This window comes from Carya illinoinensis, chromosome 3, assembly GCF_018687715.1.
Source record: "Carya illinoinensis cultivar Pawnee chromosome 3, C.illinoinensisPawnee_v1, whole genome shotgun sequence".
NCBI classification, from domain to species: Eukaryota; Viridiplantae; Streptophyta; class Magnoliopsida; order Fagales; family Juglandaceae; genus Carya; species Carya illinoinensis.
In genome coordinates this window covers 51,562,161-51,575,516 of record NC_056754.1, presented here as the reverse complement: position 1 = coordinate 51,575,516, position 13,356 = coordinate 51,562,161, and the positions used below count along the sequence as shown (strand labels likewise).

General features: G+C 38.3%; 2 protein-coding genes across 2 annotated transcripts; both read left to right on the top strand.

The window, feature by feature from the left end:
- Positions 1-1,741: 1,741 nt before the first annotated feature.
- On the top strand, positions 1,742-5,557 carry LOC122305210 (protein SRG1-like). Its single transcript, XM_043117570.1, has 5 exons — positions 1,742-2,069; positions 3,174-3,187; positions 4,220-4,467; positions 4,657-4,984; positions 5,122-5,557. Exons 1-5 carry the CDS (start codon positions 1,844-1,846, stop codon positions 5,383-5,385), a joined length of 1,080 nt encoding a protein of 359 aa, XP_042973504.1. The 5' UTR covers positions 1,742-1,843; the 3' UTR covers positions 5,386-5,557.
- A 4,805-nt stretch (positions 5,558-10,362) lies between these two features.
- LOC122304935 (uncharacterized mitochondrial protein AtMg00810-like) lies at positions 10,363-11,818 on the top strand. The gene is made up of 2 exons (XM_043117196.1): positions 10,363-10,998; positions 11,561-11,818. Exons 1-2 carry the CDS (start codon positions 10,363-10,365, stop codon positions 11,816-11,818), a joined length of 894 nt encoding a protein of 297 aa, XP_042973130.1.
- The last annotated feature ends 1,538 nt before the right edge of the window (positions 11,819-13,356 follow it).

Here is a 13,356-nt window from a genome sequence, read left to right as displayed (position 1 = left end):
CCTGCTTTGTTCCCAATGGATACTCATGCCAAACTGTCAAAGGATGAAGGTGATTTACTTGATGATATTACTGGTTATCGAAGATTGATTGGTAGACTAATTTACCTCACCCATACCAGACCAGATATTACATTTGCAGTCCACCATTTGAGTCAATATTTGGACAGTCCTCGAGTACCTCATCTTCAAGCTGCAATGAGGATTCTTAGATACTTAAAATTAGCTCCTGGACAGGGTCTTTTATTTCCAAGTGATTCCAAGGTGCATATAAAGGCATTTTCAGATTCGGACTGGGTAAGTTGTATAGATACCCGCAGGTCTGTTAGTGGCTATTGTGTTTTCATTGGTGATTCTCTGGTATCTTGGAAATCAAAGAAGCAACATACAATTTCTAGGAGCTCAGCAGAAGCTGAATACAGATCAATGGCATTTACAGTTTGTGAAATAATCTGGATTCGAGCATTGCTGAAGGATCTGCATCAACCACATACACAACCAGCTTTATTGTTTTGTGATAACCAATCTGCCATTCATATAGCATCCAATCCAGTCCATCATGAACGGACTAAACATATAGAGCTGGACTGCCATATGGTGCATGACAAAGTTGAAGAAGGATCACTAACTGTTCTACATATTGCTTCTGCTCATCAAATTGCAGATTTGATGACTAAGCCCCTTGGTTCAAAATCATTTGATGCTTTACTGTCCAAGATGAATGTGTATAATATATACACATCATCTTGAGGGGGACTATTATAGATTGATAAAATGATTTTTAGAATAAACACGTGTAATGATTTTCATTGGCTTACACAGTGAGTTAGTTATTTCAGTTACAGCTTTACACGTCTGTATTAGTCTATAAATACAGACCTATTATTCTGTAATTGAAATCAACTCAATAAGAATACATTCTTTCAATTTCATCTCTCTCGTATTAGACCTATCTTTCCTCTATCTTGGATTACTCTGTTACATAAACAGTTTGAAACGTTATTTTGCAATATTCACTAATAGGTCAAAACGGGTTGACACAACACGATCCGTTATATTAATGGATCGCGTTAGAGCTTGAGATTTTGACACAATAAAGTTAACAGATTGGGTTAGGATTGACCTATATAGTATAATATACATATTTTAATAGGATACGAATACGACCCGTTAATACGATTTGACACTCCTATATATATATATATATATATATTATGGTTAGTAGCTTCGGACTCTATTTTATTCTTTTAAAGAAAAGTGCTACATATACCTTTTGTACAAAAAATAAAAATGCTTCATTGTTAATCAACTTCAAGACTAATTAATCAAAGAAGACAAATGAAATGGAGAGAGGGTCTGAGACATGAAAAAATCTACCTCCCAACATCCCACACTCTACATTTTTTTATAATTTTTATTATTTTATTTTTTATTAAATATTTAATATATAAATAATGAATAAAAGAATTAAATTAATTTAAAAAGAATAAATTCAAAAAAAATATTAAAAAATTAAAAAAAATTAAAAAAAAAAAGTAGAATGTAATGTGTTGGGAAGTTGTGTAGCATTTCCCCTGAGACATATGCCGACATTTAGGCCATTTAAAATATGTTTTGTCGGTTATCTTTTACCCAATTGCCATTGTTTTCGGTTGCCTAGGGAAACAAAGAGCATTGAAAAATGCTCCAATCCCTTTAAAATCACGTACGGTTTTTTTTTTTTTTTATTAACCTTGCAATTTACAAACCGATCCTTGCTCTATAACTATTTCAAGTTTTAGCAGTACGTCTGAGTTATAAATTATTGTATGGTAGTTTAACCTCATGAGTCACGGGGCAACACAGCATGGCTCTTCCTTCTGTTGAGGAAATGTCGATCAAGGGCGATGAACCTCCACCTGAGTACATCGTTAAAGATTTCACCTTTGGGTCTATCGAGTCTTCTCCCTCTTTGGGTTCCATTCCCATTATCAATATCGGTCTCTTCTCTTCCCAGCTATCTCCATCACATGATCATCATTCTAAACAAGTTGAGGATGAACTTGAGAAACTAAGATCTGCTTTAAGCTCAGGAGTAGGGCTGGGCAACTGGGCCGGATTTTTTTCCTGCCCGGTCCGGAACCCGGTTATCTGGGTTCCGGTTACGGTCACCGGCCCAGAAAACATCCGGGCCGGTACCCGGTTTCTAAAACCCGGGTGAACCCGGGTTTTTTTCTTTCTCTCGACCTCTCTCACAACTCTCTCTCGGGCCCTATCCCTGCCCAAATTTGTGCCCTTAAAACTCTGCGTCACTTGGACCTGTCATCGAATTTACTCAATGGGTCTCTCCCTGAAAGTCTCAGCGAGCTCGAGAATCTCTCCGGAACCCTAAACTTGTCCTATAATAGATTTTCGGGCGGAGTCCCTGAATCTTACGGACAGTTCCCGGTGGTAGTAAGCTTGGATCTCCAACACAACAATCTCACCGGGAAGATTCCTCAGGTGGGATCGCTGTTGAACCAGGGGCCCACGGCTTTCGCTGGGAATCCTAGCTTATGTGGGTTTCCGTTGCAAGCTCCATGCCCCGAAGCTCAAAACCCAAATGTTTTCAGGAGCGCCGTGGACCCTCAGAACCCAGAGAACACTAACCACAACCCTAGTTTCCCAAATGGCGGTGGAGAGAGGGGCAACGAGAAAGCAGGCTCATCAGCCATACGGATTATCTCCGGCGTTTCAGTGGTGGTGGGGGCCGTGTCGGTCTCTGTGTGGCTGTCTCGGAGGAAGTGGGGGAGGTCTAGCGAGGGTAAAACGGGGAACCAGAAAGTGGAGGAAGGTGAGGTCGTGGAGGAGGAAGGGCAAAAGGGTAAATACGTGGTGGTGGACGAGGGGGACGAGGGGTTTAGCCTGGAATTGGAGGATTTGTTGAGGGCATCGGCGTATGTGGTTGATCAGGCTTTGTTTTTTTTTTTTTAAAAAAAAAAAAAAAAAAAAAAAAAAAAAAAAAAAAAAAAAAAAAAACCGGATATAGGCCGGAACCCGGATTTCCGGGTTGTAAAAACCCGGATCAATCCGGGTTCCAGCCCGGGTCATAACCCGGGTATATCCGGGCCGGACTCCGGCCCGGATTTGAAATCCGGGTTCCGGGCCGGGTATACCCGGATACCCGGTCCGGTACCCGGTTGCCCAGCCCTACTCAGGAGGATGCTTCCAGGTTATGATCAGTTTTATCTCTCTAATTAACTTCAATTTCTTTTCTTCGACAAGTTTTCTTTCTGCTTCTTTTAAGAAAGATCCCCCCACCACCTTCTTTTTTTCCTTTTTCTTTTTTCTCCCCCAATATCCCTTGCTTTCCATACTTTATCCAAACAGCAACGTGTTTTCTCGACATGTCCAATCTGTATTTATATTAACCTAAAACAATAATTATGTGAAGATAAGCAAGTACAGAAACCTATCCAGTTTACAGTGGATTTAGGATCGTATTTGGCCTATGCTAACAATCCACTTTCAGATTCATGTTCTCTCTCTCTCTCTCTGATTTTCCTCTCTCTTTTTTTTCGGTTTCTGGTATGAACAGTGAGAAGATCCATTCTCCTGCTTCTCATGAACCAACCTTCCTTTTTTGTAAAAGAAGATGATCGTCGGGTTGACTTGTAGCTGTAGGGGTAGTTGCACTTGCTTCGCTTTTCTAGGTTAAAGATCTTGCTGCTTTTGAGTGCGGGCTTAAGCCCATTCTATTGAAATTAAACTATATCCCATTCAGCTTGATTGTCCAAGTTCACCTTTTTACGGCCCAATCATTCAAGCCAGTTTACCTCTTTTTGACTTTTAGGGCCCAGTTTTTTGCTTGCTTTCTAGAGTTCAAACATCTTGTCCAACCTTTTGGATCTAATTCTTTTATTGGCCCATACAACCATTCGGCTTGGTTTCAATGTATACACGGCCCAACTTCATTTCTGTCCAGTTTTCACCTTTCAGCCCAATTTGACTATCTCAAATCCAATTTGGACGACTTTGGGTCAAATTAATAAAATTTAGAGATAACTGCTGTTATTTTTTAGGCACAAGTCCAGTCCCAATTGTTGGAGTGGTACAATATAGTTTATACGATGGATCCACATGATTCTAGCAGTTGATTGGAAATTGAAAAGGAATGAACCATTGATATCCAACGTTGGTTTTTCTTCATTTATAGCCCTAATTCTGCCTATATATTTTCTTGTGAATTGTTTCCAAGTTTCAGGCAATAGGTCATGGGATGTCAAGTTCATTTCTGGACAAGGTACGTGAAGTTGCAAAGCAATTCTTTGATCTACCAGCAGAAGAGAAACAAAAGTACTCTCGAGCAGTCAATGAGTCTGAAGGCTATGGAAACGATGTTGTTGTGTCAGAAAAGCAAGTTCTTGATTGGTCCTATCGCCTTACTCTCAGGGTCTTTCCTGAAGACCTAAGAAGGCTTCATCTTTGGCCCCAAAATCCAACTGACTTTGGGTACTTACCCTCTCGATCTCATTTCTTTCTATTAATTCCACTCATCAAATATACTTTATCATGATCATGACATGTTTGGTACTATAACATGAGTATCGAAACTGAATTTGTTTTATAGAAGCTCTTGTGATGACATGATATTTAATTTGAAAGAGATTAATTTCTTATACATATATATTTTTGGTGTAGAGAGATGTTACATGAATATGGAACAAGGACAAAGTCTGTGATCGATCTTCTGTTCAAGGCCATGGCAAAGTCACTGAAGTTGGAAGAGGATAGCTTCTCGAAACAATTTGGAGACCGCGTACTGATGCAAACCAGGTTCAACTTCTATCCACCTTGCTCCAGACCCGATCAGGTTCTTGGCGTCAAACCTCATACCGATAGGTCAGGAATTACAATTCTCTTGCAAGATGGAGAAGTAGAAGGTCTTCAAGTTTTCATAGAAGACAGATGGGTTAGAGTTCCTATAATTCCCGATGCTCTTCTTGTGAACCTCGGTGATCAAATGCAGGTAATTAACTAATTAATTTCTTCCTTTCAAATGTTCTTGCATGCATTTAATATTCTGCTAATTAATTATCAATATGACTTTTAATTATTCACTTAACATGCATGGGTACGTATTTTTTCAAAATAACGTGGTTGCAGATAATGAGCAACGGGATATTCAAGAGTCCGATGCACAGGGTGGTGACCAACACAGAAAAGATGAGATTATCAGTGGCAACATTCAGTGAGCCAGAGCCACATAGAGAGATTGGCCCCGTGGACCTCCTAATAGACGAGAATAGGCCGAGGTTGTATAGAAATGTGAAGAATTATGGTGCTATCAACTACGAGTGCTTTCAAAAAGGGACGGTTGCTCTTGAAACAGTAAGAGTTTTAAGTATGAATGCATCTGGAATTCGCTAGCTAGCTGGGAATTTCATTGGCATAAAAACCAGCTAGCTTCATAATGTTAAGATCAATAATTCATTTTCTTTGTTCCGTACGGATCAGCATATTGTATAATAATGTAAGTACCATTAAGCAAGCTGTGGCTAAATTTGGAATACAAGCCTTCTTAAGAATAAATTTACACAAAGACTTGTCTCGTATTTCTTTGTTCCTGCATGGACCCCAGATCAAGAATGCCAACACATCACACCCAGCTCTCCAACTCCAATTGGAACCAGCTTTAAATCACAAAGATGCAGGTGCAGACTGCATGCACTAATCTGCATGCATGCCGTACAGCGTCATAGGAAAAGCTAGTGATCTTTAACAGTAAATATTATTAGTTACTCTTAATTACAGACAACGTTCTCTTCCTATTACACTAAATATGTGAAATAATTAGTTTTTATAAACAATTTTAATAGCATAACGTACGTTTTTATCCAGAGTATTGCGACTTTCCACCCTATATATTTTGTAAAATTATATAAAAATAAATTTATAAATTAATAATTTGATGTGATATATTAGATTATAAAATTATTTATTTTTTATTATAAAACAAATTTAATATATCTTAAAAAAAGATATCATCTTTAAAATTTACTTTCGGCGAATTTTTCTTGTAGTTTAAGTAATTCAGTACTTTGGTTTGAGATTACCCAAAAAAAAAAAAAATTCATCCTGATCCAATTATTAAATGGATTTTACTCCTTTTGGACTCTTCACCACACAATAGCAGGCTAGCAGCAAAGTAGATCGATCGACATGGTTATCCACAGCATGTAAACCACGCGCGTCCATACATACATTGGCCACGTACGTGCAGTCTAGCCTGTCATCCCAAACACGTCTAGACGAATGCATGCACTAAAAAGATTCAAACAAAAAATAAAGACGCAGACCAATTGCCTTCTTCCCTAACCGTAAAGATAATTATTGGCAAAAACGGAGGTCGTACGTCTCTTCTCTAACCAATAATACAGGCAGTACTCCAATAATCCCACCAGACCACATATATGTAAATATTTTGTACTCACACGCCACCATTGTTACAAGTTAAAGGACGGAAAAACTTAGGACCTACTCTTCAAAGAAAAAAGGTCGATATCAATACAATCACATAACAGTGATAAGATGGGATATGTTGAGATAAAAATAAAGATAGATAATGTATGAAATTCTTATTTGAAAATAAAAATTTTTTACTGTTTATAAGATTCCAATAAGTCAGGTGTTAAAAGTTGTAATACAATATATTCATTTACATATTTGTATATTCTCTATATGTGTACATTCTGTCTTTATACACAGTAGTAAGTTGTTTGAATTTATTTTCTATTTTCTAGTGCTCTGATAGTGCAGAGCAGAGGCCACCTTCTATATATATAATGGCCACTACAGCCACCTTTTGTAACAGATAATTCATTTCAGTAAAGGATTTTCTTTACAGACCACTTTCTATTTCTTGTCATGGTATCAGAAAGCTCTTGAGAAAAGAGTTTTTTTCATTCTTCTTTCTATTCTCAGTTGCCAAATAGGCTCCTCATGTTTACCTCTGGTGATCCTCCACCTCCACCTCCACCTGCTGTGAACCCTGATCATCCTTCCAATCCTTATTACCTCCATCACTTGGAGAGCCCAAGCGCCATGCTTGTCTCCTAACCCCTTTCTGTTTCAAGGGACAACTACCATTCATAGCGCCAGTCCATGCTTATTGCCTCAGAAGCCAAAAACAAACATGTTTTTCTCGATGGAACTATCAGTTGACCTAATGCTGATAACCCTAATTTTGGTCCTTGGTGTAGATGCAACGAAATGATATTTTTTTGGCTTCTAAATGTTGTTTGTAAAGAAATTGCTAATAGTGTTTTATATATTGCCAATGCTCAAGAAGTCTGGAATGACTTGAGAGACCGTTTCTCTCAAGCTAATGGCCTATGTATTTTTCAACTTCAAAGGCAAATATCTAGTCTCTCTCAAGGGACTCTCTGTTTCTACCTATTTTACTATCCTCAAAAGTCTATGGGATGAATTAAGTAACTACGAACCCCTTCCTCTCTGTTCTTGTGGTGCCCTCAAAGATGTTACTGCTCAACACTTTGAATATGTCATTCAATTTCTAGTTGGCCTTAATGAGTTTTTCTCGGCTGTTAGAGCTCAAATCCTTCTTATGATACCCCTCCCACCCATTAACCAAATTTTTTCCTTAGTCCATCAAGAAGAAAGACAACCTGAGATTCTTCCTACACCTCCTATGGAACCTATGGCCATTTTATCTCGACAAGACTACACTAGAACCAATAGACAAACCCCTTCTTATGCTAAAGAGAGACCTCTCTGTAGTCACTGTGGTATTTTAGGCCACACTGTTGATTGATGCTATAAACTACATGGCTTCCCACCTAGCTTTAAATTCAAAAATAAGCCCTTTACAACTTCTGGCAATACTACTTCAGGTTCCAATGCTGCTACTTATGATGATTTATTTCATCCTAATGTTTCTTCACCTATGACATGAGGTTCTGCTACCATGTCTTTCACCAATGAGCAGTACCACCAAATCATCTCTATGTTGAATTCACATTCTGTGAAACCAACAGATTCAGACACTTAGTCTACCAATCTAGCATTTTCTCACAATGTCTTAAGTATAACATCCTTCTCTTCCTCTCATCATGTATCTTATTCTTCTGCCACCTAGATTATTGATACAGGGGCCTTGGATCATATGATCAATGATCCTTCTCTCTTTGTATCTTCTGTCCCTTGCTCTTCAATTGTTAAACTTCCAAATAACACATCCATATCTGTCTCTCATATAGGCACAATTCAGATTTCCTCTGACCTTACTTTGTTTAATGTGCTTTGTGTCCCTACTTTTCACTTCAACTTACTTTCAGCTAGCAAATTAAGTATTAACTCTAACTGTTCTCTTATTTTCATGCTTCATTCTTGCTTGATTCAGGACCTTACCAGCAATAAGATGATTGGAGTGGATGAAGAGAGAGATGGCCTATACTTCTACAAACAAGCAACCTTGAATACCTTACCTCTATTTCTAGTAATTTTGTTAAACCATGTTGTTTTGATTTATGGCACTTTAGACTTGGGCACATTTTTGCCTCTAGAATCAGTTTGTTACAGAAACTTGACTATGAGATTACATACTCAGACTCCTTTCATTGTACTACCTGCCCTCTAGCAAAACAAAAATGCCTTCCTTTTAATATTAGTAGCTCAATTTCTTCTCATCCTTTTGATCTTATACACTGTGATATTTGGGGGTCATTTTCTGTGCCCACTCATTCTGGTTTCAAATATTTCCTTACTGTTGTGGAGGATTGCACTAGATGTACTTGGACCTACTTAATGAAACATAAATCTGATACTAGGTCCATTCTCAAAGCCTTTTTTGAACTTCTCAACACTCAATTTCACTCTAGAATTAAAAGTATTCGAACTAATAATGGTCTAAAATTCCTCGTGACTGATTTCTATAATTCTAAAAGCTACATACATCAGAAATCTTACATTGAAACACCACAACAGAATGCAAGGGTTGAAAGAAAACATCAAACCCTTTTAAACATTACAAGATCCCTTAGATTTCAATCTGGTCTTCCTTTTTCCTTTTGGGGTGACTGTATATTGACTGCCACTTACCTCCTCAACGAATCCCCTCTTCAGTTATAGGCAACATTTCACCTTATGATGCAGTTTATTAAAAAAATCCTTCTCTTAATCATTTAAGAGTTTTTGGGTGTTTACGCTATGCTACAACACCTTTCAGCCGTAGACACAAGTTTTCTCCTCGAGCTAAACAATGTGTTTTCATTGGCTATCCATATGCTACAAAAGGTTATAAACTCTATGATCTTACAACTAAAATAGTCTTCATATTCAGGGATGTAGTGTTTCATGAGTCAATATTCCCATTTCTTACTTCTATTTTACCAACCCCCCTTCAACTAATTCTTCCCCTCTTGTACTCCCAATACCCTTTTCATATCCTCTCAATGACTTTTCACCCAATGTTTATGATTCCAACACAGAACCTCAAGACCTAGAAGCCTCTTCTTCAACTCATAATGAAGAGCTCTCTTCATCTCAAGAACTAGAACACACTTCTTCCCCTTCTAACTCTTCTTTAGCTCCTCCCATTTTACCTACTCGTGTTTCTACTAGAGTTAGAAGAGTTCCTGGCTACTTATTAGATTTTCATCTCAGGCTCCTCCCCTTTCAGACTCCAATTCAGTCTTCCTCTTTTGATGGTCCTCCACAAGCAGGTAATCCTCATTCTTTAGCCTCTACAATTTATTATCATCATCTCTCACCCTCTCATAAAACTTTTACTCTCAATTTATCCACAATTTCTGAGCCAAAATCCTTTAGTGAGACTGTTTTTCATCCTCAATGGAGACAAGCTATAGCAGCTGAGACAGCAGCCCTTGAAGCTAATCAAACCTGGGAATTAACTACCCCACTTAATGGTAAATCTCCCATAGGGTGCAGATGGGTTTACAAAGTCAAACTCAGGTCAGATGGGACAATTGAAATAAAATAGTGCCCAAGGGTTATACCCAACTAGAAGGATTTGATTATTATGGTAATTTCTCCCCAGTTGCTAAAATGGTAACTGTTAGAACCATTTTGGCTCTTGCTTTCATTTTCAATTGGCATCTCACACAATTAGATGTCAACAATGCTTTCTTGCATGGTTAACTTCATGAAGAAGTCTATATAAGTTTACCACTAGGATTTGCTAAACAGGGGGAGAATAAACAAGTTTGTAAATTGCTTAAGTCACTTTATAGCTTGATGCAAGCCTCGAGACAATGATTTAGCAAATTTTCAGGAACTTTGATTTCACATGGTTTTATCCAGTCTACTACAGACCACTCCCTTTTTATTAAGGTCTCTGGTTCATCCTTCATAGCCCTACTTGTGTATATGGATGACATATTAATAGCATCCAATGACATGAATGCTGTTGAAGAACTCAAGTTATTTCTAGACAGCAAATTAAAGGATCTAGGACCTTTAAAATATTTTTTAGGCATCGAGATAGCTAGATCAGCTAATGGGATTTCACTTAGCCAAAGAAAATATGCACTGGAGATTCTTGAGGATAGTGGGATGTTGGGGAGTAAAATGCAAAAGTTTCCAATGGAGCAGAACTTAAAACTAAGCAAAATAGAAGGGACTTTGCTTGATGATCCAGCAGCATATAGAAGGCTAGTTGGTAGATTAATATATTTGACCATCACAAGGCCTGATATCTCCTACTCGATACAAGTTCTTTCTCAATTCATGGATAAGCCTAGACATACACATCTTGTAGCAACAAATAGGGTGCTGCAGTACATCAAGGGGACTCCTGGACAAGGCATTTTTTTGTCCTCTAAATCAAAGCAGCACCTAAAGGCCTTTGCAGATGCAGACTGGGCAGGTTGTGTTGACACCAAAAGAAATGTCACTGGTTTCTATATCTTCCTTGGAGATTCACTGATTTCATGGAGATCTAAGAAGCAAACGACTATCTCTAGAAGCTCTGCAGAGGCAGAGTACAGATCTATGGCATCAACAGTATGTGAATTAACATGGTTGGTTCAATTACTCAAGGATTTACATGTCCCTCACTCACATCCAGCCTTGTTATTCTGTGATAACCAAGCAGCATTACAAATGGCAACTAACACAGTCTTCCATTAGAGAACAAAACACATAGACATCGATTGTCATGTAGTAAGGGAGAAGCTTCAAGCTGGTTTAATCAAAACTTTACATGTCAAGAACAACATGCAATTGGCAGATCTCTTCACCAAGGCATTGGGACAACAACAGTTTGAGTCTTTAGTTTCCAAGATGAGACTTTTGAACATAAATAGTCCATCTTGAGGAGAAGTGTTAAAAGTTGTAATACAGTATATTCATTTACATATTTGTATATTCTCTATACGTGTACATTCTGTCCTTATACACAGCAGTAGGTTGTTAGAATTTATTTTCTGTTTTCTAGTGCTCTGACAGTGCAGAGCAGAGCCCACCTTCTGTATATATAATGGCCTCTACAGCCACCTTTTATAACAGATAATTCATCTCAGTAAAGGACTTTCTTTACAGACCACTTTCTATTTCTTGTCATCAGGCTCCATTTGTATCCAATGGTTCTGATTTCTCCCAATGGAAATCCTTCTCGACACAGAAACTTGGGAGAACCATGCGGAGGTTTTTGCTCGGTTTCCTTTCACTGGTGACTCTCTGCTCTTCTTTGCCTGTCGCCCCTATTAGAGCTTCTTTTCCGAGATCGCTTCCTCCACACTTGTTCTACCTGTCAAGTAGGGGATATTTCAGTGCTGCCCGATCCCTTCCACCTCGAGTGGAGTGGCAATCTTCTATGCTGTGAGTGGTCGACTGGTAGTAGGTGCAATAATAGCGCACTAGTTGGTTATCCTCTTGGGCGGGCTGGCACTCATCTTTTTGGATGGCGAGCGCCAAGTGGTTTAGCAAGTTCCCATACTCTTCGATGAGGGCTCCTCCCTCCTTCTGTCGCACGGCCTTCTTTTTGCTTTTTGCGAGCAAGGCCGATAGCCAGGGCCTTCCTTTTCTTGTACACTTGCTCCAGTTCTTTCTTCTTTGGTTCGATTAGAGTGCGAAGTGTGTCATTGGCATTGATGAAATTATCAACCTGATCCATGAACTCCCACAGTTTGGTGGGGGTTCTCTTGGCCAATTCTGCCATGAACTAGGTGTGGGTAATGGGGCCCCGCACTCCACTGCTTCGCCCCACCCTTGCCCATGCAGGGCTAGGTATCCGTACCGCAGATTCTAGGGGCAAGTGGCCCCGTCCACATCTAGGGCCTCCACCAAAGGTAGGGGACGGAGGGGGCTGAGCCCCACTCATATATATAATATTTATATATATATATATATATATGTATATATAAAAATAAAAAAACACCCCAAACATGAAACGGCGTGGCATCGTTTCATGCCCAGGGTGTTTTTAGGGTTCTAATCCAAAAGTTAAACCCTACAATATTTGAAATTGCACATCAAAATTCAAAAAATCAAAATCACACAATCACATGCACAATCAATTCTCCACAACACACAATTCACAAACACAATCTCATCATCCATCTTCAATTCAATCACATCATTCCTTCTATCTCCATTCCAAAACTCAACAAAACTTAAAATGAAATCAAAATTATCAGTAGTGACTCAATGAGATTCGATTCTTACCTTCAGCGCAGTAAATCAGACGAACAATGATAGCAACAAAATGAGAGAGAGAGAGAGAGAGAGAGAGAGATTGAAAGTCTAAAAGGGGTTGCAGGGGAGGGGGGCTTCTTAACCCCAGGCATGAAACAACGTCATTTTGTCTAAAATGACAGAAGAAACAACATCGTTTCATGCCTGGGTTATATATATACATATAAATATATATACGTATAATATATATATATGAAGTGGGGTTGAACCCAGTCTGTCCCCCTCCTCCGCTAGAGGCCCCAGATGAGGGCGGGGCAGAGCAGCGAGGTGCGGGGCTTGCTGCCCACTCCTAATGATGATCACAAAATGAGATTATTAACCGAAAAATATGTCAAATTACTTTAAAAAATATGATAAAATATTATCAATCAAACAAGTGCCTTGTTGCTAAGATTCGATCTCATGATAATTAAAAAGAAAAACACTATAAACTCGATCCGTTTCTTATTAGAAGATGATATGAAAAAAAAAAAAAAGGCTAGTTACATAAAAAATATTATAAAAAAATAAACTCACAAATTGACGTAATTTCATGAGATTGGTTAGATTTACTTTATAATAAAAGTAATTTTATAACCTAATATTAACATTAAGTTATGTCAGTTTATAGATTTATTTTTATATAATTATTTACAATATGTTTTTGAAAAAAATGAATAATATAAT

Coding starts and splice junctions, on each gene's coding strand:
- LOC122305210 (XM_043117570.1), top strand. CDS start 1,844: ATGGCTCTTCCTTCTGTTGAGGAAATGTCGATCAAGGGCGATGAACCT. Junction 4,468..4,656: donor CAAAATCCAACTGACTTTGG/GTACTTACCCTC, acceptor TTTTTGGTGTAG/AGAGATGTTACATGAATATG. Junction 4,985..5,121: donor ACCTCGGTGATCAAATGCAG/GTAATTAACTAA, acceptor ACGTGGTTGCAG/ATAATGAGCAACGGGATATT.
- LOC122304935 (XM_043117196.1), top strand. CDS start 10,363: ATGGATGACATATTAATAGCATCCAATGACATGAATGCTGTTGAAGAA. Junction 10,999..11,560: donor ACAGATCTATGGCATCAACA/GTATGTGAATTA, acceptor TCTTGTCATCAG/GCTCCATTTGTATCCAATGG.